Source organism: Bombina bombina, chromosome 12 (assembly GCF_027579735.1).
Source record: "Bombina bombina isolate aBomBom1 chromosome 12, aBomBom1.pri, whole genome shotgun sequence".
NCBI classification, from domain to species: domain Eukaryota; kingdom Metazoa; phylum Chordata; class Amphibia; order Anura; family Bombinatoridae; genus Bombina; species Bombina bombina.
This window is the reverse complement of record NC_069510.1, coordinates 76,281,027-76,305,350: the sequence shown is the minus strand read 5'-3', so window position 1 is coordinate 76,305,350 and position 24,324 is coordinate 76,281,027. Positions and strand designations below refer to the sequence as shown.

Here is a 24,324-nt window from a genome sequence, read left to right as displayed (position 1 = left end):
AAAAACGATTAACATGCCAGTAAACGTTTTTAAAAATAAAATTATGAAATGTTATTAATAAGCCTGCTGCTAGTCGCTTTCACTGCAGTGGAGGCTCAAATATTACTTAAATATATACAGTATTTTCTTAGTGAAGTTCCATTCCCCAGAAATACCTCAGTGTAAACATACATACATATCAGCCTGATACCAGTCGCTACTACTGCATTTAAGGCTGCACTTACATTACATCGGTATTAGCAGTATTTTCTCAGTCAATTCCATTCCTTAGAAAATAATATACTGCAACATACCTCCTTGCAGGTGAACCCTGCCTGCTATCCCCTGTTCTGAAGTTACCTCACTCCTCAGAATGGCCGAGAACAGCAAGTGGATCTTAGTTACGACCGCTAAGATCATACACAAACTCAGGTAGATTCTTCTTCTAATGCTGCCTGAGAAGAAACAACACACTCCGGTGCTGTTTAAAATAACAAACTTTTGATTGAAGAAATAAAAACTAAGTTTAACAACCACAGTCCTCTCACACGTCCTATCTATTAGTTAGGTGCAAGAGAATGACTGGGTATGACGTAGAGGGGAGGAGCTATATAGCAGCTCTGCTTGGGTGATCCTCTTGCACTTCCTGTTAGGGAGGTGATATAATCCCATAAGTAATGGATGACCCGTGGACTGACTACACTTAACAGGAGAAATCTTTCTCTTATTATGCAGACTTTTGAAATCTTACAGGCGGTCACCTCAAAATTCACTTGCGGTCCACTGGTAGACCGTGATCTACGTCTTGCCCACCCCTGTAATAGACACTTACTTTAAAGAGGAATATGCACAGACACTGATCTAAAAATCTAGTATAAAACTTTTTTTTAAAACTTACTTAGAAGCTCCCAGTTTTGCAATGTTAGGCTTGGAGGTTAGGCTGGGAGGTCAGGCTGGGAAGCAGACCCCCTCCTCACCTAAATATGAAAAGACCCATTACACAAACAGGTGCAAGTAGGAATCTGTAGACTTCAGACTACATCTTATACTTAGGGGCTTGGTTAGGAGTCTGAAAATCAGCACAATGCTATAAAAAATAAGCAAAACTATACATTGATACAAAAAAACTAAATTGATCATCTACAAAACATTTATGCAAAGAAAAATCTAGTGTAAAATGTCCCTATAAAGCTGAATTGGACAAGTCTGTATGACTTAAATCCAACATTTAGTGCCTAACTGTCCCTATACTATGACATCATTAGACAGGGGACAGTAGACACCTGTGTGGTCAGACCCCCCCCCCCTCCATACATCTTTACAAATAATTGAGCTGATTAGCCAAACAATATACCTCATTTGCTCCTCCTTCCTGAACCTTATTTGACCCCAAAACAGTACTAATCAATAAACAAATCAATTTGGTCAAGAAATCATTCATCTGTTTTATCCAATAATGCATTGGGCTGCTCTCGTATTCATCCGAAGCCGAAAGCACATTTCTATCATACAGTCTATTTATACTCATATAATACAGTAATGCCAATGCTTGCTGGCCTTGCTAGACAATAAACACACTATAATCAATAAGGGTGGTTATGATTTTTTGGGGGCTATGAAAATTTGTCTCACCTGGTTACTTCTGGATCCTGTTTAAAAAGGAGCAAAATAGGTTCAGTGTTAATAAACAGGGCCCAACAAGGAAAGCAGAAAAGCATAAGGATTAAGATGCTCCTCTGCATGATAGTTCCTACAAGCTTTAGGTTGCGTCCTCCGTACGTCTGAAAGAGAAAAATAAAATCATTATGGGTCTGCAGGCGAGGAGATGAATCTTCACTAACGAGATATTAAACTAAAAACTGTATTTCTCTATTAAAGGGACAGTCTATTTAAAACTGTAATTGTTTAAAAAGATAGATAATCCCTTTATTACCCATTCCCCAGTTTTGCATAACCAACACTGTTTTATTAATACACTTTTTACCTCGGTTATTACCTTGTATCTAAGTCTCTGTAAACTGCAGATCTTTTGACAGACTTGTATTTCAGCCAATTAGTGCAGCCTCCTGCATACCTCCACAGGAGGGAGCACAATGTTACCTATATGGCACACATAAACTAGCACTAACTAGCTGTGAAAAGCTATTATAATGCTCTTAGATAAGAGGAGGCCTTCAAGGGCTTAGAAATTAACATACAAACCTACCTATGTTTAGCGTTCAACAAAGAATACAGAGGGAACAAAGCAAATCTGATGATACAAGTAAATTGGAAAGCTGTTTAAAATGACATGCCATATCTGAAAGTTTAATTTTAACTAGACTGTCCTTTTATACTGTTCATAGTAATAATAAACTTTCATTGTTTATTTTAGTAGCAGTAATCAGTGCTGTAACACATAGAGCAGTTTATTATTGCTCTTTTATATCCCTTTAAGATACATTGAGATTGTAATATAAAATGTTTAAAGGGACAGTCTAATGTAAAAGTGACATTGTTGCAGGCACATCATTTATTCATGTTTATAATGCTATAAAGTTATTCCAAATGAAAGAAAAACTGCTTTACTGAATTTCTTAATGCAATTATTTCAGTGTAGTGTTTTATTATGATATGCATCAATAAATATAATAGTTTCAAATAAAATACATGAAAAATCAAGTAAAATGATACGTTATTGTGAAATGAACTTCTTGTATTTGACCACTCTCAATGGCACCAATATGCTATTTGTTGTGTTCTAGCTCAAGGTTATATTTTCTTTTTTACTAATTATTATTCATAGTAAAAATACACTATCATGATTTATTTTAGTAGCAATAATACATGATTTAACGCATTAGAGCATTTTATAATTGCTCTTTTATGTCCCTTTGAGACATTGAGATTGTAATATAAAATGTTGAAAGGGACATTGTAATGCAAAAATGACATACCTTTTGTCATTTTTGCACTATTAAGGCTTCAGCTCTATGGCCCTGATGATTGAAAGTGCTGCGAGACGGTGATATAATTAAAAGGGATCCAAATCAATGTTGAGAATGCCGGCAAAATATTCAAAAGTGCTGACATTAGTGTTGCATTGCTGGCGAAATATTCCAAGCAGCATCGGCACCGACACTGGGACATGTAAAATAAAGGATCCCTTTTAAATATATACCCCTAAACCGAAATAACCCACCACCACAAACTAATCCTTCACTACTTATGACTATCAACCAATAGCAAACCGCAATATTCTTCCTAACCTATTAACCCCTAAACCGCCAACAGCCCACTGCAATAAACTTCCTAACCTATTAACCCCTATTACGCCAATAGCCTACCGCAATAAACATCCTAACTGATTAACCCCTATACCGCCTATAGCCTTTTTTGCAGAGGTCATTTTCATGCGGTCAACGCTGCACACTGAAGCTTGAATGCAAGGTTCCTCCTTATATAGGAATGCCCTTGCGTTTCCTATTGGCTGATTTTTTCAATTCTTAGTCCAATCAACCAAAAGAAAAAGCTTTCATTGTATTGGTTGATTGGACTAAGAATTAAAAAATCAGCCAATAGAAATGCAAGGGCACCCCTATATATAAGGAGGAACCTCACATTCAAGCTTCATTGTGTGGCGGTGACCACATAAAGAGGACCTCTGCAAGAAGATAGGAAAAAAAGATGGATTGTATGGTAGATGGAAGAAGACTAAAGATAGAAGACAGAAGATAGAAAAAGAGGACCCCCACCATGAAGATGAAGAGGACCGCCCCCCAGAGGACGAAGAAAGAAGAAATTAAATTGTTTTTTAGAATTGCCCTACTAAATTCCCTTCTAATAGCAATGACCAACCAAATGCCCTTTTTAAGGCAATTTTTTTCTAGGATAGTTATTTTTTACATACAAAGAGAGAAGTGATCTACCATGAATGAACAACAGCTCATCAGCTAGTTCTATGGTGATTTACCCCCCAGGAGCAGCCTCTTTTAGACCAGTGTGCTTTTCACAGAGGAAAACTTTCCCAAAGTATATCAGTCTGATCCTGCCGAAACGATGAAGGCCGAAACAATCGTCTGGGCCTGGGTTGCTGTGTTCCTTGTTCAGAGAGAAATTCTCTGTGATAAGCATTACTGGGCTAAAAGAAGCTGCACCCAGGTGTTAAATCATCATAGAACAGGCTAACAATAGTATTGAGCCAGTTGTTCATTCCTGTGAGTGTGCTTCTCTCTGTGTGTATTTAGTCTCCCTATGGGAAAAAGGGGAATCCAGACGTGGACTCCTTGCTCAGTGTGTTTAGAGGAATATGGCTACACCTCACTGACGAGGCCCAATGAAGGCCAAAACGATTGTCTGGGGTTGCTGTGTTCCTTCTTCAGAGAGGAATTGCCTGGTATTTTGGAGCTGGACTGACCGTAATAGGGGGGATCCGACCGATATACTACAGGAAAGTTCTTTTCTGTGATAAGCATTACTGGGCTAAGCTGCATCCAGGTGGTAGATCGCCATAGAACAGGCTAAAAATAGTATTGAGCCAGTTGTTCGTTCCTGTGTGTGTGCTTCTCTCTGTGTATAGTTGTGTTTTTTTTTGTTTTTTTTAGATTAGGCTTTTTTTGGGGTGGTGGGGGGGTTACTTTTATTGTAGAATGGGTTGTAGTTTTTAAGTGAAAAAAGCTATGTCACTTTATGGCAATGCCCTACAAAAAGCCCTTCAAATGGTTATTGTTATAGTAACTTTTAGTGTTAGTTCAGCATTTATTTTTTTATTTTGGGGTATTTTCTTTTTTTTTTTAATGGGCCTTAGTTTTAGTAGAGGCATAAATGTGAGGGTTTTTTTGGCAGTGTTTTTGTTTTCTGTAATGTTAGGTTATGTTATTTTTTTGTAATTTAAGGGGTGTTAGCTTAGAGGTGGAGAGTGTTAGGTAGTTAAGTAGTGTAGGGGTAGTTTGCATTGGCGGATTAGGGGTTAAAGAGTTAGGGAGCTTACTACGTTAGGGGCTTGTGGCGGAAATTTCTCCTCTTTAATTTGTTCCAAGTGATCCATTTTACCTGCTGGAATGTATTCAATTTTTTTTTTTACAAGTATTTCCTTTACCCTTATATTGTTATTTGAAATAGTTAATTTAGCCTGTGGTATCTGCACCTATTCTGAAAGTTTCTGTGCTTAGGTCCAAGATATAGATAAGTTATGTAAACATAACCAGCAGAAGAAATTACACCCCCTGTGGGGTAAAGAAGAGATAAGGGGTTAATAGTGTAGGTTGCATTGTGGGTGAGGGCACATAAGGGGTTAATAGTTTAGTTTTACATTTATATCCAATGTTTAAGTGATACGCATTGTCATGTATAATGCATATTATTTTTTTATTTTATTTTTTTGTTTTCAAAAAGCTTTATTATATCAAATGAAAACATACACTGTACAGATACAGGGTGTTCTTGAACTGTTACATTGAATAGAATAGGAGAACGTTTTGTCAAGGATCGAGTATTAGTGAGTAGGGTTAAAAGATAAAGATCTACAAAGAAGTTTTATGTTCATTTCCGTAATGTTCATAGAGGAAGCAGAAGAGCTCATCTGTTTATATATAATATCCAATGTCTTAGCTGATTGTTGATCATTAAGCTCTGTCTCCCAGCTTGTTTTGTGAGATAGGGGGTGAGCTGCGCGATGTGAGAGTAATAGTTTATATGATATTGAGAAGATGCCCGTGTTTGGAAATGGTAAATAACAAATGACTCAAATGGGGTCAAAGGTCGAGTTAAGTTGATTTTATCTACATGTGTCGAGAGATAGTACAGAAGTTGATGGTGTATTAGCCAATTGTTAAGGGAGGGACCCATAATCTCGAGTAACTCCTCTTTGGATTTAAGTTTTCCATTTTGTAAGATTAAATAATGGGGTATCATTTGTGGAAGTGAGTGTTAATCATAAGTGTGGAATATGAAATGAAAGGGGGTTGTGGGATTGTCCATCATGGGTGTTAATGGGGAAAGGGGTGTGGAGATCATTTTGTGCCCTCTCAAAAAAATTTCCCAGATTTTAAATGTTTCTTTAACCAATAGAGGGAGTTTTGGGGAGCTCTGGTCTTTGTTAGATTTAAGCCAACATTGAAATCCAAGTTGGTTACTCTGAGAGAGCTCATGTTCTAAAACTACCCATTCCTTGTGGCTGGCGTTCCTGCACCAATCCACAATTCTATTCATGAGAGTCGCATAATGATACCATAGTAATTTGGTGTCATGGACTCTCACTATTGGTGCCTATCTCTTTAAGGCTCCCTCATAAATTCCCATGACACTCTATGCTCTTGGCCAATTAATGAAGTCTTAGTGTAGCAAACAGTTCATGGAACAATGACATCTACCTAACTTCCTTCTGGCTTACTGTTAACTCAGTTACTTACAAGCTCTTATTAGCCTTTCCGGCTCCTTACCACTTTCAACAGACGACGACAAAGCTGTGTTTTGCTAATACACCAGCTGGGGCACGTAAAAGCCTATATAGCTCATATCCCTGTCTAAATCTCCTCATATAAGGATAAATCTTCAGCAGCACTCCTCTGAGCTCCAAACTGTTCATCAAGACATTACCATGTGTGAATTCTACTTACAGTGAGCATTGCCGTTTTTCACTTCAGTCAAACTTAAACCAGACGAAAACGCTGCATCTCTAACACAGCTCAGCCTGTCAGTAAATCCGCTGTACGGATTGGAGGAGCCTCCGCTCACACAGACCAGCCAGCAATTCTGGAAAGCGGATTGGAGGAGCCACATAAACAGGTTAGCCCTACAGCTAATACTGTTCTCGGATTGGTGCTTCTTCACACAACTCTTTCTTGTAACTGCACTGCAGCACACACTGAACAATTTAGCTCAGAATAGACGCTGTTCTCTCGGCTAACAACCGGATAGTGTATTGTAATATTTCAGTCAGTATATAACCTGAGCTGGTGCTATTATACAACTGTTTATGAGAAAAGATAGATCCTACCAATCTCATACATATAATACAAAGACTGGTTTACAATAATTACTGCAATAGTCATTACTCTTTTCTGGGCATCCTGATTCCACTCTCCTATAACCACATAAACAGGATATCAACTCATATTGTTCTCTTGACTTAGACCAAATGTCTAAAAAGGGTTCTTGGATGTCTTCAACAAGAAAGAAGCCGAGACTCGGCCCCCACATCGTATCTACGATTGCCAGATTGACCTCTTACCTGGTGCTACAATTCCATATGGGCATATTTACCCTCTCTCTCAGCCAGAACTAGACCACCTCAAATCTTATCTTGATGATAACCTGAAAAAGGGATTCATCAGGCCCTCAACCTCTCCAGCAGGAGCTGGCATTTTTTTGGTCAGGGATAAGGACAACACATTACGACCAATAATAGACTACCGACAACTTAACAATAGAACTCTGAAGAATAGGTACCCTTTGCCTCTGATCCCAGAGATGGTTGAACGCCTTAGAGAAGCTAAGATTTTCACGAAGCTTGATTTGAGAGGGGCCTACAATTTGGTCAGAATACGGGAGGGTGATGAGTGGCTCACCACATTCAGAACTTGTTACAGCTTGTTTGAGTACCTTGTGATGCCTTTTGGGCTTTGTAATGCCCCTGCCACGCTCCAGCACTTCATTAATGACATCTTTAGAGATTTGCTGGACGTGTGCATGGTCGTGTACCTGGATGACAATTTGGAGGATCATGTCAAGCATGTCACTTGGGTCTTAGACCGCCTAAGAACACATCAACTTTTTGCTAAGCCTGAGAAGTGTCTATTCCATGTCACTGAACTCTTTTTTCCTGGGTTACCAAATTACCCCTTCAGGTCTCAAGATGGAACAGAATAAAGTGGACATTATAAAAGAATGGCCCACTCCTACCTGCAAAAAGAAGGCCCAACGCTTCTTAGGCTTTGCCAATTTTTATCGAAAATTCATCAAAGGATTTTCGACAATCGTTAAACCCCTCAGCACTCTCACTGGATCACATGTTTCGTTCAACTGGAGTATAAAGGCTCAGGAAGCTTTTGACCTTCTGAAAACATCCTTCACTTCGGCTCCAATTCTTCATTTCCCTAACCCACAGCTACAATATATACTAGAAGTAGATGCCTCCAATTATGCTATAGGAGCTATACTCTCACAACGCAAATCACCCACAGAACCTATTCATCCGGTAGCTTTCTTTTCAAAATTAATGTCACCTCCTGAGAGGAATTACTCCATCAGAGAAAAAGAACTTCTGGTAATAAGGAAATCACTGGAGCATTGGCGTCATCTCCTGGAGGGCACCACCATTCCAATCCTTATTTATACGGATCACCGTAACATAGAATACTTACAATCCAGCAAGACACCCTCTGCTCGTCAACTCCGTTGGAGTCTTTACTTCACCAGATTCAACTTTCACATCACATACCGGCCTGGCTCTAAGAACGGTAAAGCCGATCCACTGTCAAGAAGTCATCTTCCACCTACTACTGATACATCTCCACAGACAATACTACCACCTCACTCCTCCATCGGTATAACCCAAGATCTACGTAGGTCCATCCGAGAGGAACAACTGAAGGATAGTAGCATGATAAAAAATGCTTTACTGAAGAGGTCAGATGGTTTGTACTGTTACAAGGATAAAATATACATACCTCCTACTCTTAGGATATCTCTGCTTTCCAGTCATCATGATACTCCATTAGCTGGACACCCAGGGATACATAGAACACAGGATCTCTTGCAAAAGAAATTACTGGTGGCCCAACATGACTTTCTCCATAAAAGAGTATGTGAAGTCTTGCCATATCTGTACCACACTCAAACCTGAAAAGGCTCGCCCTTTCGGCTTACTCACTCCACTTCAAATTCCTGACCGCCCTTGGCATACCATTGGGATGGATTTTATTGTTGATCTACCCCCATCATCTAACTACACCACCATACTTGTGGTCGTGGACCTTTTCACTAAGATGGGGCATTTCATCCCATATAAAAAACTTCCTACTTCATCCGAGACCGCTCGCCTATTCATCAATGAGATTATCAGGTTACATGGTCTGCCTACCATTATCATCACCGACCATGATACACAATTCACATCAAGGTTTTGGAGACAATTGTGTACACTACTCAAGATAGACCACCGTTATAGCACATCTTTCCATCCTCAGACAAATGGACAAACAGAGCGGGTAAACCAATGGTTAGAGCAATATATCTGTTGCTATTGTTCTTTCCATCAGGATAAATGGTCAGACCATCTAGCTATGGCAGAGTTTGCCTTCAATAACGCAACTAATGCTTCTACTAAATGTTCACCTTTCTCTTGCAAGGTGTATCAAGTCAAGTGTTTATGAGAAAAGACAGATCCTACCAATCTCATACATATAATACAATAGACTGGTTTACAATCATTACTGCAATAGTCATTACTCTTTTCTGGGCACAGGGAGACAAAAAAAGAGGTGTGTTTACCAGTAGAATGAACCAAAATAGTGGAAAAAACCACACCAGGGTACTCACATTTATTCAGAGCACTCATACAGTGCTATCAGGCACAAACTGGGCATTCACAGCAGCCCAGCTTGCTGCAATCCTATATGGCACCAGGAACAATCCAAGCGGATTCTTGGGAAGCTGCAGGGAAGGTAGATCCACAAAAGCAACACCAAACACTGGATATGAGGTCCCAGAAGTAAGCACAGGGACTGGGCAAAGGTTTAACAGCAAAAAAGGCTCAGTCCCAATTGAGATAGAACAAAGGTGGTGTGTTGAAACTCAGTGGCAGTTCCAGAGATAAAGTATAAAAGATTTATTAAAACATTCTTAAAAACAAGAACCAGCAGGTTGGGCAAATGCTTGTCCTCCTTGTATCAATGCAACGCGTTTCTCAGCACAAACGCTGTTTCATCAGGCATATGTTACACACTGAAAGATAACACTCCTATATACACCACCTAAAACAATTAAGGAAATTGCAAATGACAAACACCTGGACAGAAACTTCCCAAGAGATGCTGTCCTACAGTGTTTAACCCTTCATCTATAGTGTGTGCTTCACAAATGATAGTATTTTACCAAATATAAAAATATATTATACAATAAAAAATGTATAAATAAAGATTTATGAGACAAAATGAAATATAACAAATAAATAACAGTATTCATTGTGATGTCAACCATATAAAGTGCTTCAATAAAAGTGTAATTTTTAAAGGATGTGAACGATACAAGTGTAAAGATAATAAGTATATATGATAACTCACAGTATAGATGAATATGTAAAAGATAGATGCTTCCTTCGTATACATCCCAGCGAAACCGGAAGTTAGACGATTATACAATGCTCCAATCCGATGTCTAGAAAGACGGAGCGAGCAACTAATCAAATGAGCAAAATTGGCTCTAGGTGTAACAGACAGGAAACAGTGCTCCAATTAGAAATCTTAGAAACCGGAACAAGCGACCAAATGAGTGATACTCGCTCTATAGATAATGATATGATCGGAATTAGGTGACAAAAACGTCAGACTAACAATTATAAAACCAGGGGTATGTGGGGCCATAAATGGTCTGCAATGAACATATTCTATAAGTATATGTGACAAGTGTAGCGTGAAATCAAAATTTCGTATGAATGTGCATAAAGATGATGGCGGAAGTGGCGTAATGAAAAACCCACCAATCATCCTCTAAGAAAATCGGGAATGGTGGCCAATAAAGAAAACGGGCTATAGAAAAAAAATAATAAATAATAATAGCCAATAAGAAAACGGCTATATATATAATATATATGCCGCAGCTGAAATTAGTATATGTAGTGATACAATAGTGATAATAGGTGTACAATGATGATAATAATATAGGGAACATCTAAAAGATATTTGAGGATTGTTCATAGATAATATGTGCATAATATAAAGAACCAAGTGATGAATTGAAGGGGAAAAAAATAAATTAATAATAATGACTATAATCATAATGACAAATAATAAATGCAATCTCAATTAAAATATAATATATATATATATATATATATATATATATATATATATAATATATAATATATATAAAATATATATATATATATATATAATCGCCATAGAACAAGCCACTGAGCTGTTGTTCGTTCCTGGTAGAGCGCTTCTCTCTTTGTATGCAAATTATTATGACCCTGGGGAAGTCTCCCTATGGGTGATGGGGGAAACCAGACATGGACTCCTTGCCCAGTGTGCTTAGAGGAATGTGGCTCCACCTCACTGACGAGGCCCATAGGAGGCCGAAACGATCGTCTGGGGTTGTCATGTTCCTTATTCAGAGGAGAATTGCCTGGTATTTCGGGGCTGGACTGACCTTACTTGGCAGGATCAGACTGATATACTTCAGGACAGTTTTCTTCTGTGAAAAGCACACTGGTCTAAAAGAGGCTGCTTCCGGGTGGTAAATCGCCATAGAACAAGCCACTGAGCTGTTGTTCGTTCCTGGTAGAGCGCTTCTCTCTTTGTATGCATATATATATATATATATATATATATATATATATATATATATATATATATATGAAAAAAGAGAAAAAATCAAAAGGGGCGCACAGCTGATTACTGTTGGTGTATATGTTTAGGTATTTATCAATATACAGTATTGCTGGTTGTTGTGTCATAAGAATAATGTACACATGTCCATCAAATGAGTTCGTAGACAAAATTATTTCTTATACTTCGACAGTTCTTTGTCTAAGGTAAGTAAGATGTGCTTACCAGAAAGTACCTCAATAATATGAGGTAAGGTGTCAGCTTATTTGAGGTTTAAAGGTGGTTCTTGGACTCTTGTCGAGAGGTAAGATTTTCTTTTAAATGGGAAATCCTGCACTTCCCGTAGTATGCCTTTAATGGAAATCCTGGACTCTCTTGCAAAGATGTTTCAGCTGGGTATCGTTTGTTGAATAGTAATGGAGACTCCTGGACTCTTTTCTTTTCTCTATGGTGGTGAGGATCTTTATCTTGTGTCAGATCATTCCATGGATCATAGAGGAGAAACAAGAGACAGATACATAGCGTAATACAGTTACAATAAAATGGTTTTTATTTTGCAAGATCAGTTATGCTTACATTTGACAACCTCAATCAATTATGAGGTAAGATAAAGGCACGTAAAATATCTTTATTTTTCTTATTCCCTTGTTGTTGATGACCTTGTAATGTGCGTTTCGAAGTGATACAACACTTCTTCGTCAGAGAGTTGAAATGGCCGCCCAGATGTACTCGGCGCTACAATATCACGCACCTCCCTCTGAGCGGGAGATGTAGGTACTGACACGTGAGGCGAGTTAGTCGGCATAACTCTCCCCTCGTTGTTTGGTGAAATTTGTTCAATTTGTACAGATTGACCTTTATTTAAAGTAGCATCAATACAGTTAGTACATAAATTTCTATTGGGCTCCACTTTGGCATTGCAACAAATGACACAGGTATCATCCTCTGAATCAGACATGTTTAACACACTAGCAAATAAACTTGCAACTAGGAAATACAATTCAATTAGAATAATATTAAAACGTACTGTGCCTTTAAGAAGCACAGAAGATCTATGACAGTTGAAAATTAATAAATTGAAACAGTTATAGCCTCAATCCTTGTAAACAACACAACTTTAGCAAAGGTTTAATCCCATTAGCAAAGATAACAAATTCTGAAAGCAGGAAACAAATTACAGAATAAACGTTTTTTATCTCAGTCAAACTATAATTCTCACAGCTCTGCTGAGAGAAATTACCTCCCTCAAAATAAGTTTTGAAGACCCCTGAGCTCTGTAGAGATGAACCGGATCATGCAGGGAATACAATGAGTTGCTGACTGAAATATTTGATGCATAGAAAAAGCGCCAAAAAACGGCCCCTCCCCCTCACACACAGCAGTGAGGGAGAACAGAAACTGTCAGAAAAACAGATTAAGCAACTGCCAAGTGGAAAAATAGTGCCCAAACATTTATTCACTCAGTACCTCAGTAAATGAAAACGATTTTACATTCCAGCAAAAACGTTAAACATAATCTCTAGTTATTAAACAGCTTTATGTATTTCTTACAGTGTAATTCTAGTGAAGTACCATTCCCCAGAATACTGAAGTGTAAAGTATACATACATGACATTATATCGGTATGGCAGGATTTTCTCATCAATTCCATTGTCAGAAAATAAAAACTGCTACATACCTCTATGCAGATTCATCTGCCCGCTGTCCCCTGATCTGAAGTTTACCTCTCCTCAGATGGCCGAGAAACAGCAATATGATCTTAACTACTCCGGCTAAAATCATAACAAAAACTCTGGTAGATTCTTCTTCAAACTCTGCCAGAGAGGTAATAACACACTCCGGTGCTATTTTAAAATAACAAACTTTTGATTGAAGATATAAAACTAAGTATAATCACCATAGTCCTCTCACACATCCTATCTAGTCGTTGGGTGCAAGAGAATGACTGGGAGTGACGTAGAGGGGAGGAGCTATATGCAGCTCTGCTGGGTGAATCCTCTTGCACTTCCTGTTGGGGAGGAGTAATATCCCAGAAGTAATGATGACCCGTGGACTGATCACACTTAACAGAAGAAAGATCCAATAGAAATAGATAATATAACATTTAAAGGGACATGAAACCCAAAATTTTTCTTTCGTGATTTAGAAAGAGCATGTCATTTTAAACAACTTTCTAATTTACTTCTATTATCTCATTTGCTTCATTCTCTTGATATCCCTTGCTGAAAAGCATATCTAGATATGCTCAGTAGCTGCTGATTGGTTGCTACACATAGAGGCCTTGTGTGGTTGGCTCACACATGTGCATTGCTATTTCTTCAACAAAGGATATCTAAAGAATTGAGCAAATTAGATAAAAGAAGTAAATTGGAAAGTTGTTTAAAATTACATGCCCTATCTGAATCATGAAAGTTTAATTTTGACTAGACTGCCCCTTTAAGCCACACAGCTCTTCTAGCTAATACAGCTAAAGACATGGATCTAACATCAATTTTGATAATATCAAAAATGGCATCACAAATAAAAGGATTAGCATGTTGCAGCAAGCGAATAACGCTAGATACGTCAGAATCCAATTCATGTTGCGCTAAATTTTCCAACCAGAAAGTTGATGCAGCCACAACATCAGCCAAAGAAATAGCAGGTCTGAGAAGATGACCTGAATATAAATAGGCCTTCCTTAGATAAGATTCAAGCTTCCTATCTAAACGATCCTTAAAGGAAGTTCTATCTTTCATAGGAATAGTGGTACATTTAGCAAGAGTAGAAATAGCCCCATCAACTTTGGGGATTTTTTCCCAAAACCCTATAGATTTTGCTGGTTAAATATACAATTTTTAAACCTTGAAGAAGGAATAAAAGAAGTACCTGGCTTATTCCATTCCTTAGAAATCATATCAGAAATAGCCTCAGGAATGGGGAAAAAAACCCTGGAGAAACCACAGGAGGTTTAAAAACATCATTTAAACGTTTATTAGACTGAACGTCAATAGGACTGGTTAGCTCAATATCCAAAGTAATTAACACTTCTTTTAATAAAGAACGCATATACTCTATTTTAAATAAATAAGTAGATTTGTCAGTGTCAATGTCTGAGGAAGGATCTTCTGAATCAGATAGATCCTTATCAGAAGAGGATAAATTATTATGTTGTTGGTCATTTGAAATTTCATCAGCTAAATGAGAAGTTTTAAAAGACCTTTTACGTTTATTAGAAGGTGGAAATGCAGACAAAGCCTTCATAATAGAATCAGAAACAAATTCTTTAACATTTATAGGTATATCATGCACATTAGAAGTTGAAGGAACTGCAACTGGCAATGTACTATTACTGATGGAAACACTATCTGCATGTAAAAGTTTATCATGACAACTATTACAAATGACATTCGGTGGAATAATTTCTACAATTTTACAAACAAATGCACTTAGCTTTGGTAGAACCGATGTCAGGCAGCAATGTTCCAGCAGAAACTTCTGAGGCAGGATCAGATTGGGACATCTTGCACAATGTAAGAGAAAAAACAACATATAAAGCAAAATGATCTATTTCCTTATATGACAGTTTCAGGAATGGGAAAAAATGCAATAGCATAGGCTTCTGATAGCAAAAAGCAAGAGGCAAACATACAAGGGGTATTGAAATAATGAAAAAGTTTGGCTCCAAGTATGACGCACAACGTAATGTAAACTCTTTTTTGGTGCCAAAAATAACCAGAAATGACACACTTGCGTCACTAATGACGCCGCCATGTGAAAGGTCTCGGCGTCACGTATGATGCAAGAAATGACGAAGTTGCGCCATATACGTATTTTTTCGCGGCAAAAATTTCTTGCGCCAAAAATGACACAATAAAGTTTAGCATTTGACGCACCCGCGGGCCTAATACCCGCAATTGCAAGAAGTAGTCAATTGAAAAAAGACTAAACCCCAGGTAAGAAAAAAATTTCTTAAAATGTTTACATTCCCCAAATATGAAACTGACAGTCTGCAGAAGGAAATACATAAACCTGACTCATGGCAAATATAAGTACAATACATATATTTAGAACTTTATATAAATGCATAAAGTGCCAAACCATAGCTGAGAGTGTCTTAAGTAATGAAAATATACTTACCAAAAGACACCCATCCACATATAGCAGATAGCCAAACCAGTACTAAAACAGTTATTAGTAGAGGTAATGGTAAATTGAGAGTATATCGTCGATCTGAAAAGGGAGGTAGGAGATGAATCTCTACGACTGATAACAGAGAACCTATGAAATAGACCCCGGTTACGGAAATCATCGTATTGAAATAAGTGATATTGCCTTCACGTCCCTCTGACATTCGCTGTACTCTGAGAGGAATCGGGCTTCAACAATGCTGGGAAGCGCATATCAACGTAGAAATCTTAGCACAAACTTACTTCACCACCTCCATAGGAGGCAAAGTTTGTAAAACTGAATTGTGGTTGTGGTGAGGGGTGTATTTATAGGCATTTTGAGGTTTGGGAAACTTTGCCCCTCCTGGTAGGATTGTATATCCCATATGTCACTAGCTCATGGACTTTTGCCAATTACATGAAATAAATAAATATATATATATATATATATATATATATATATATAGTTTTGTTAGGTAAATGAAAAAAAACAAGGCTCTGTTTCTGATTAAATGGAGTGATTGCAAAAATGCTAAAAATACTCTGGTCTTTTGGAGTTTTAGTCTGAAATGCTTGGTCCTTAAGTGGTTAAATATAAAGCAGTGGGAGCTGCCGTATTATAAATTAGATTACCTTTTCTGCTGAGACCAATTAGGAATGATTATAAATTGCTTACTAGAGTTTGCAATTAATGACTGTGTATAGTAGTGTCTGCACATACATGTTTAACGTGAATTGTAAATTCCACTATATTCAGAATTAAACTATAGGAAAGGAGGGCAAAATAAATAATGGAAGTATATTTCAAAGTTGTTTAATGTCCCTTAAAGTGTTTCATGTGTCAGCTTATGCCAGTATGTGGTCTCTCAAATTCATCTGACAGTTTACTTTAAAATACAACTTTCTCCAACATTGGTGTGTCCGGTCCATGGCGTCATCCATTACTTGTGGGAAATGTTCTCCCCCACAGGGAAAGGCAAGGAGAGCACACATCAAGAGCTGTCCATATAGCTCCCCCTCTGGCTCCGCCCCCCAGTCATTCACCTTGCCGCTCTGAACAAGTAGCATCTACCACGGGGATGGCGAGGAGTTTGTGGTGTTAGTTGTAGTTTTTTATTCTTCTATCAAGAGTTTGTTATTTTAAAATAGTGCTGGCTTGTACTATTTACTCTATAACAGAAAAGTGATGATCCCTTCTAGCGGTCCTAAGACCGAGGAGCATCACTGTAGCACCTTATCTAGACGACATCCTAATCCAAGCGTCGTCTCTTTCCAAAGCGAGGGCTCATACAGACATTGTGTTGGCTTTTCTCAGATCTCACGGGTGGAAAGTGAACATAGAAAAAAGTTCACTGTCACCGTCCACAAGGGTTCCTTTTCTGGGAACAATAATAGATTCTGTGGAAATGAAGATCTTTCTCACAGACGTCAGAAAGACAAAGCTTCTAAAAGCTTGTCGAGTTCTTCACTCTATTCCTCAACCCTCCATAGCTCAATGCATGGAAGTAATAGGACTAATGTTCGCAGCAATGGATGTGTTTCCTTTTGCTCGAATTGATCTAAGACCATTACAGCTGTGCATGCTCAATCAGTGGAATGGGGACTATACAGACTTGTCTCCCCAAATTCAAGTAGACCAGGTAACCAGGGACTCGCTTCTCTGGTGGTTGACCCAGGATCACCTGTCTCAGGGAATGAGTTCCCGCAGCCCGGAGTGGGTCATCGTGATGACCGACGCCAGCCTCTTGGGGTGGGGCGTGGTCTGGGACTCTCTGAAAGCTCAGGGCCTATGGTCGCGGGAAGAGTCGCTTCTCCCGATAAACATTTTGGAACTAAGAGCTATATTCAATGCGCTCCTGGCTTGGCCTCAGCTAGCGGAAGCCAGGTTCATAAGATTTCAGTCGGACAACATAACGACTGTTGCGTACATCAATCATCAGGGGGGAACAAAGAGTTCCCTAGCGATGAAGGAAGTAACCAAGATAATCCAATGGGCAGAGAATCACTCCTGCCATCTATCTGCTATTCACATCCCAGGAGTAGACAACTGGGAGGCGGACTATTTGAGTCGTCAGACTTTCCATCCGGGTGAGTGGGAACTCCATCCGGAGGTCTTTGCTCAGTTAACCCAATTATGGGGCATTCCAGACATGGATCTAATGGCGTCCCGTCAGAACTTCAAGATTCCTTGCTACGGGTCCAGATCCAGGGATCCCAATGCGACTCTAGTGGATGCATTAGTGGCGCCTTGGTCGTTCAACCTAGCATATGTGTTTCCTCCCCAGGCTCATAGCCAGGATAAAACAGGAGAAGGCCTCGGTGATTCTGATAGCTCCTGCGTGGCCATGCAGGACTTGGTATGCAGACCTGGTGAATATGTCATCGGCTCCACATGGAAGCTACCTTTGAGACAGGACCTTCTAGTACAAGGTCCATTCGAACATCCCAATCTAGTTTCTCTGCAGCTGACTGCTTGGAAATTGAACGCTTGATTTCTCCAACATAGGTGTGTCCGGTCCACGGCGTCATCCTTACTTGTGGGATATTCTCTTCCCCAACAGGAAATGGCAAAGAGCCCAGCAAAGCTGGTCATATGATCCCTCCTAGGCTCCGCCTACCACAGTCATTCTCTTTGCCGTTGCACAGGCAACATCTCCACGGAGATGGCTAAGAGTTTTTTGGTGTTTAAATGTAGTTTTTATTCTTCAATCAAGTGTTTGTTATTTTAAAATAGTGCTGGTATGTACTATTTACTCTGAAACAGAAAAGAGAAGAAGATTTCTTCTGTTAAGTGTGATCAGTCCACGGGTCATCATTACTTCTGGGATATTACTCCTCCCCAACAGGAAGTGCAAGAGGATTCACCCAGCAGAGCTGCATATAGCTCCTCCCCTCTACGTCACTCCCAGTCATTCTCTTGCACCCAACGACTAGATAGGATGTGTGAGAGGACTATGGTGATTATACTTAGTTTTATATCTTCAATCAAGAGTTTGTTATTTTAAAATAGCACCGGAGTGTGTTATTATCTCTCTGGCAGAGTTTGAAGAAGAATCTACCAGAGTTTTTGTTATGATTTTAGCCGGAGTAGTTAAGATCATATTGCTGTTTCTCGGCCATCTGAGGAGAGGTAAACTTCAGATCAGGGGACAGCGGGCAGATGAATCTGCATAGAGGTATGTAGCAGTTTTTATTTTCTGACAATGGAATTGATGAGAAAATCCTGCCATACCGATATAATGTCATGTATGTATACTTTACACTTCAGTATTCTGGGGAATGGTACTTCACTAGAATTACACTGTAAGAAATACATAAAGCTGTTTAATAACTAAAGATTATGTTTAACGTTTTTGCTGGAATGTAAAATCGTTTTCATTTACTGAGGTACTGAGTAAATAAATGTTTGGGCACTATTTTTCCACTTGGCAGTTGCTTAATCTGTTTTCTGACAGTTTCTGTTCTCCCTCACTGCTGTGTGTGAGGGGGAGGGGCCGTTTTTTGGCGCTTTTACTACGCATCAAATATTTCAGTCAGAAACTCATTGTATTCCCTGCATGATCCGGTTCATCTCTACAGAGCTCAGGGGTCTTCAAAACTTATTTTGAGGGAGGTAATTTCTCTCAGCAGAGCTGTGAGAATTATAGTTTGACTGAGATAAAAAACGTTTATTCTGTAATTTGTTTCCTGCTTTCAGAATTTGTTATCTTTGCTAATGGGATTAAACCTTTGCTAAAGTTGTGTTGTTTACAAGGATTGAGGCTATAACTGTTTCAATTTATTAATTTTCAACTGTCATAGATCTTCTGTGCTTCTTAAAGGCACAGTACGTTTTAATATTATTCTAATTGAATTGTATTTCCAAGTTGCAAGTTTATTTGCTAGTGTGTTAAACATGTCTGATTCAGAGGATGATACCTGTGTCATTTGTTGCAATGCCAAAGTGGAGCCCAATAGAAATTTATGTACTAACTGTATTGATGCTACTTTAAATAAAAGTCAATCTGTACAAATTGAACAAATTTCACCAAACAACGAGGGGAGAGTTATGCCGACTAACTCGCCTCACGTGTCAGTACCTGCATCTCCCGCTCAGAGGGAGGTGCGTGATATTGTAGCGCCGAGTACATCTGGACGGCCATTACAAATCACATTACAGGATATGGCTACTGTTATGACTGAGGTTTTGGCTAAATTACCAGAACTAAGAGGTAAGCGTGATCACTCTGGGGTGAGAACAGAGTGCGCTGATAATATTAGGGCCATGTCAGACACTGCGTCACAGGTGGCAGAACATGAGGACGGAGAACTTCATTCTGTGGGTGACGGTTCTGATCCAAACAGACTGGATTCAGATATCTCAAATTTTAAATTTAAACTGGAAAACCTCCGTGTATTACTAGGGGAGGTGTTAGCGGCTCTGAATGATTGTAACACAGTTGCAATACCAGAGAAAATGTGTAGGTTGGATAAATATTTTGCGGTACCGGCGAGTACTGAGGTTTTTCCTATACCTAAGAGACTTACTGAAATTGTTACTAAGGAGTGGGATAGACCCGGTGTGCCGTTCTCACCCCCTCCGATATTTAGAAAAATGTTTCCAATAGACGCCACCACACGGGACTTATGGCAAACGGTCCCTAAGGTGGAGGGAGCAGTTTCTACTTTAGGTAAGCGTACCACTATCCCGGTGGAGGATAGCTGTGCTTTTTCAGATCCAATGGATAAAAAATTAGAGGGTTACCTTAAGAAAATGTTTGTTCAACAAGGTTTTATATTGCAACCCCTTGCATGCATTGCGCCGATCACGGCTGCAGCGGCATTCTGGATTGAGTCTCTGGAAGAGAACATTAGTTCAGCTACTCTGGACGACATTACGGACAGGCTTAGAGTCCTTAAACTAGCTAATTCATTCATTTCGGAGGCCGTAGTACATCTTACTAAACTTACGGCGAAGAATTCAGGATTCGCCATTCAGGCACGCAGAGCGCTGTGGCTAAAATCCTGGTCAGCTGATGTTACTTCTAAGTCTAAATTGCTTAATATACCTTTCAAAGGGCAGACCTTATTCGGGCCCGGGTTGAAAGAGATTATCGCTGACATTACAGGAGGTAAAGGCCATGCCCTGCCTCAGGACAAAGCCAAAGCTAAGGCTAGACAGTCTAATTTTCGTTCCTTTCGTAATTTCAAAGCAGGAGCAGCATCAACTTCCTCTGCACCAAAACAGGAAGGAGCTGTTGCTCGCTACAGACAAGGCTGGAAACCTAACCAGTCCTGGAACAAGGGCAAGCAGACCAGGAAACCTTCTGCTGCCCCTAAAACAGCATGAATTGAGGGCCCCCGATCCGGGATCGGATCTAGTGGGGGACAGACTTTCTCTCTTCGCCCAGGCTTGGGCAAGAGATGTCCAGGATCCCTGGGCGCTAGAGATAATATCTCAGGGATACCTTCTGGACTTCAAATACTCTCCTCCAAGAGAGAGATTTCATCTGTCAAGGTTGTCAACAATCCAGACAAAGAAAGAGGCGTTTCTACGCTGCGTACAAGAGCTCTTGTTAATGGGAGTAATCCATCCAGTTCCACGATCGGAACAGGGACAGGGGTTTTACTCAAATCTGTTTGTGGTTCCCAAAAAAGAGGGAACTTTCAGACCAATCCTGGACTTAAAGATCCTAAACAAATTCCTAAGAGTTCCATCGTTCAAGATGGAGACTATTCGGACAATTTTACCTATGATCCAAGAGGGTCAGTACATGACCACTGTAGATTTAAAAGATGCTTACCTTCACATACCGATTCACAAAGATCATTACCGGTACCTAAGGTTTGCCTTCCTAGACAGGCATTACCAGTTTGTGGCTCTTCCATTCGGATTGGCTACAGCTCCAAGAATCTTCACAAAGGTTCTCTGTGCTCTTCTGGCGGTACTAAGACCGCGGGGAATCTCGGTAGCTCCATACCTAGACGACATTCTGATACAAGCTTCAAGCTTTCAAACTGCCAAGTCTCATACAGAGTTAGTACTGGCATTTCTAAGGTCACATGGATGGAAGGTGAACGAAAAGAAAAGTTCACTCGTTCCACTCACAAGAGTTCCCTTCCTGGGGACTCTTATAGATTCTGTAGAAATGAAGATTTACCTGACAGAGGACAGGCTAACAAGACTTCAAAGTGCTTGCCTCACCCTTCATTCCATTCAACACCCGTCAGTGGCTCAATGCATGGAGGTAATCGGCTTAATGGTAGCGGCAATGGACATAGTACCCTTTGCACGCTTACACCTCAGACCACTGCAACTGTGCATGCTAAGTCAGTGGAATGGGGATTACTCAGACTTATCCCCTTCTCTGAATCTGGATCAAGAGACCAGAAATTCTCTTCTATGGTGGCTTTCTCGGCCACATCTGTCCAGGGGGATGCCATTCAGCAGACCAGACTGGACAATTGTAACAACAGACGCCAGCCTTCTAGGTTGGGGTGCCGTCTGGAATTCTCTGAAGGCTCAGGGACAATGGAGTCAGGAGGAGAGTCTCCTGCCAATAAACATTCTGGAATTGAGAGCAGTTCTCAATGCCCTCCTGGCTTGGCCCCAGTAGACAACTCGGGGGTTCATCAGGTTTCAGTCGGACAACATCACGACTGTAGCTTACATCAACCATCAGGGAGGGACAAGAAGCTCCCTAGCTATGATGGAAGTATCAAAGATAATTCGCTGGGCAGAGTCTCACTCTTGCCACCTGTCAGCAATCCACATCCCGGGAGTGGAGAACTGGGAGGCGGATTTCTTAAGTCGTCAGACTTTTCATCCGGGGGAGTGGGAACTCCATCCGGAGGTCTTTGCCCAAATACTTTGACGTTGGGGCAAACCAGAGATAGATCTCATGGCGTCTCGACAGAACGCCAAGCTTCCTCGTTACGGGTCCAGATCCAGGGATCCAGGAGCAGTCCTGATAGATGCCCTGACAGCACCTTGGGACTTCAGGATGGCTTACGTGTTTCCACCCTTCCCGATGCTTCCTCGATTGATTGCCAGAATCAAACAAGAGAGAGCATAAGTGATTCTAATAGCACCTGCGTGGCCACGCAGGACTTGGTATGCAGACCTGGTGGACATGTCATCCTGTCCACCTTGGTCTCTACCTCTGAAACAGGACCTTCTGATACAGGGTCCCTTCAAACATCAAAATCTAACTTCTCTGAAGCTGACTGCTTGGAAATTGAACGCTTGATTTTATCAAGACGTGTCAGTTATTGATACCTTAATACAGGCTAGGAAACCTGTTACCAGAAAGATTTACCATAAGATATGGCGTAAATACCTATATTGGTGTGAATCCAAAGGTTACTCTTGGAGTAAGGTTAGGATTCCTAGGATATTGTCTTTTCTACAAGAAGGTTTAGAAAAGGGTTTATCTGCTAGTTCATTAAAGGGACAGATCTCAGCTCTGTCCATTCTGTTACACAAACGTCTGTCAGAAGTTCCTGACGTCCAGGCTTTTTGTCAGGCTTTGGCCAGGATTAAGCCTGTGTTTAAAACTGTTGCTCCACCATGGAGTTTAAACCTGGTTCTTAATGTTTTACAGGGCGTTCCGTTTGAACCCCTTCATTCCATTGATATAAAGTTGTTATCTTGGAAAGTTCTATTTTTAATGGCTATTTCCTCGGCTCGAAGAGTCTCTGAATTATCAGCCTTACATTGTGATTCTCCTTATTTGATTTTTCATTCGGATAAGGTAGTTCTGCGTACTAAACCTGGGTTCTTACCTAAAGTAGTTACTAACAGGAATATCAATCAAGAGATTGTTGTTCCTTCTTTGTGCCCAAATCCTTCTTCGAAGAAGGAACGTCTACTGCACAACCTGGATGTAGTCCGTGCTCTAAAATTTTACTTACAGGCAACTAAGGAATTTCGACAAACGTCTTCTCTGTTTGTCGTTTACTCTGGGCAGAGGAGAGGTCAAAAAGCTTCTGCTACCTCTCTTTCTTTTTGGCTTCGTAGCATAATTCGTTTAGCTTATGAGTCTGCTGGACAGCAGCCTCCTGAAAGAATTACAGCTCATTCTACTAGAGCTGTGGCTTCCACTTGGGCCTTCAAGAATGAGGCCTCTGTTGAGCAGATTTGCAAGGCTGCAACTTGGTCTTCGCTTCATACTTTTTCCAAATTTTCCAAATTTGACACTTTTGCTTCATCGGAGGCTATTTTTGGGAGAAAGGTTCTTCAGGCAGTGGTTCCTTCTGTATAAAGAGCCTGCCTATCCCTCCCGTCATCCGTGTACTTTTGCTTTGGTATTGGTATCCCAGAAGTAATGATGACCCGTGGACTGATCACACTTAACAGAAGAAAACATAATTTATGCTTACCTGATAAATTCCTTTCTTCTGTAGTGTGATCAGTCCACGGCCCGCCCTGTTTTTTAAGGCAGGTAAATATTTTTTAATTTATACTCCAGTCACCACTTCACCCTTGACTTTTCCTTTCTCGTTGGTCCTTGGTCGAATGACTGGGAGTGACGTAGAGGGGAGGAGCTATATGCAGCTCTGCTGGGTGAATCCTCTTGCACTTCCTGTTGGGGAGGAGTAATATCCCAGAAGTAATGATGACCCGTGGACTGATCACACTACAGAAGAAAGGAATTTATCAGGTAAGCATAAATTATGTTTTCTGTTTG

General features: G+C 40.0%; 1 protein-coding gene across 1 annotated transcript in view; it reads right to left on the bottom strand.

Annotated features, from left to right (window-relative positions):
- The window catches only part of LOC128642779 (multidrug and toxin extrusion protein 1-like), a 585,931-nt gene that overhangs the window by 397,503 nt on the left and 164,104 nt on the right, over positions 1 to 24,324 (bottom strand). The window contains exon 5 of the mRNA XM_053695580.1: positions 1,612 to 1,760. Coding sequence (XP_053551555.1) covers positions 1,612 to 1,760 — 149 coding nt within the window. The remainder of the gene's footprint in view (positions 1 to 1,611; positions 1,761 to 24,324) is intronic.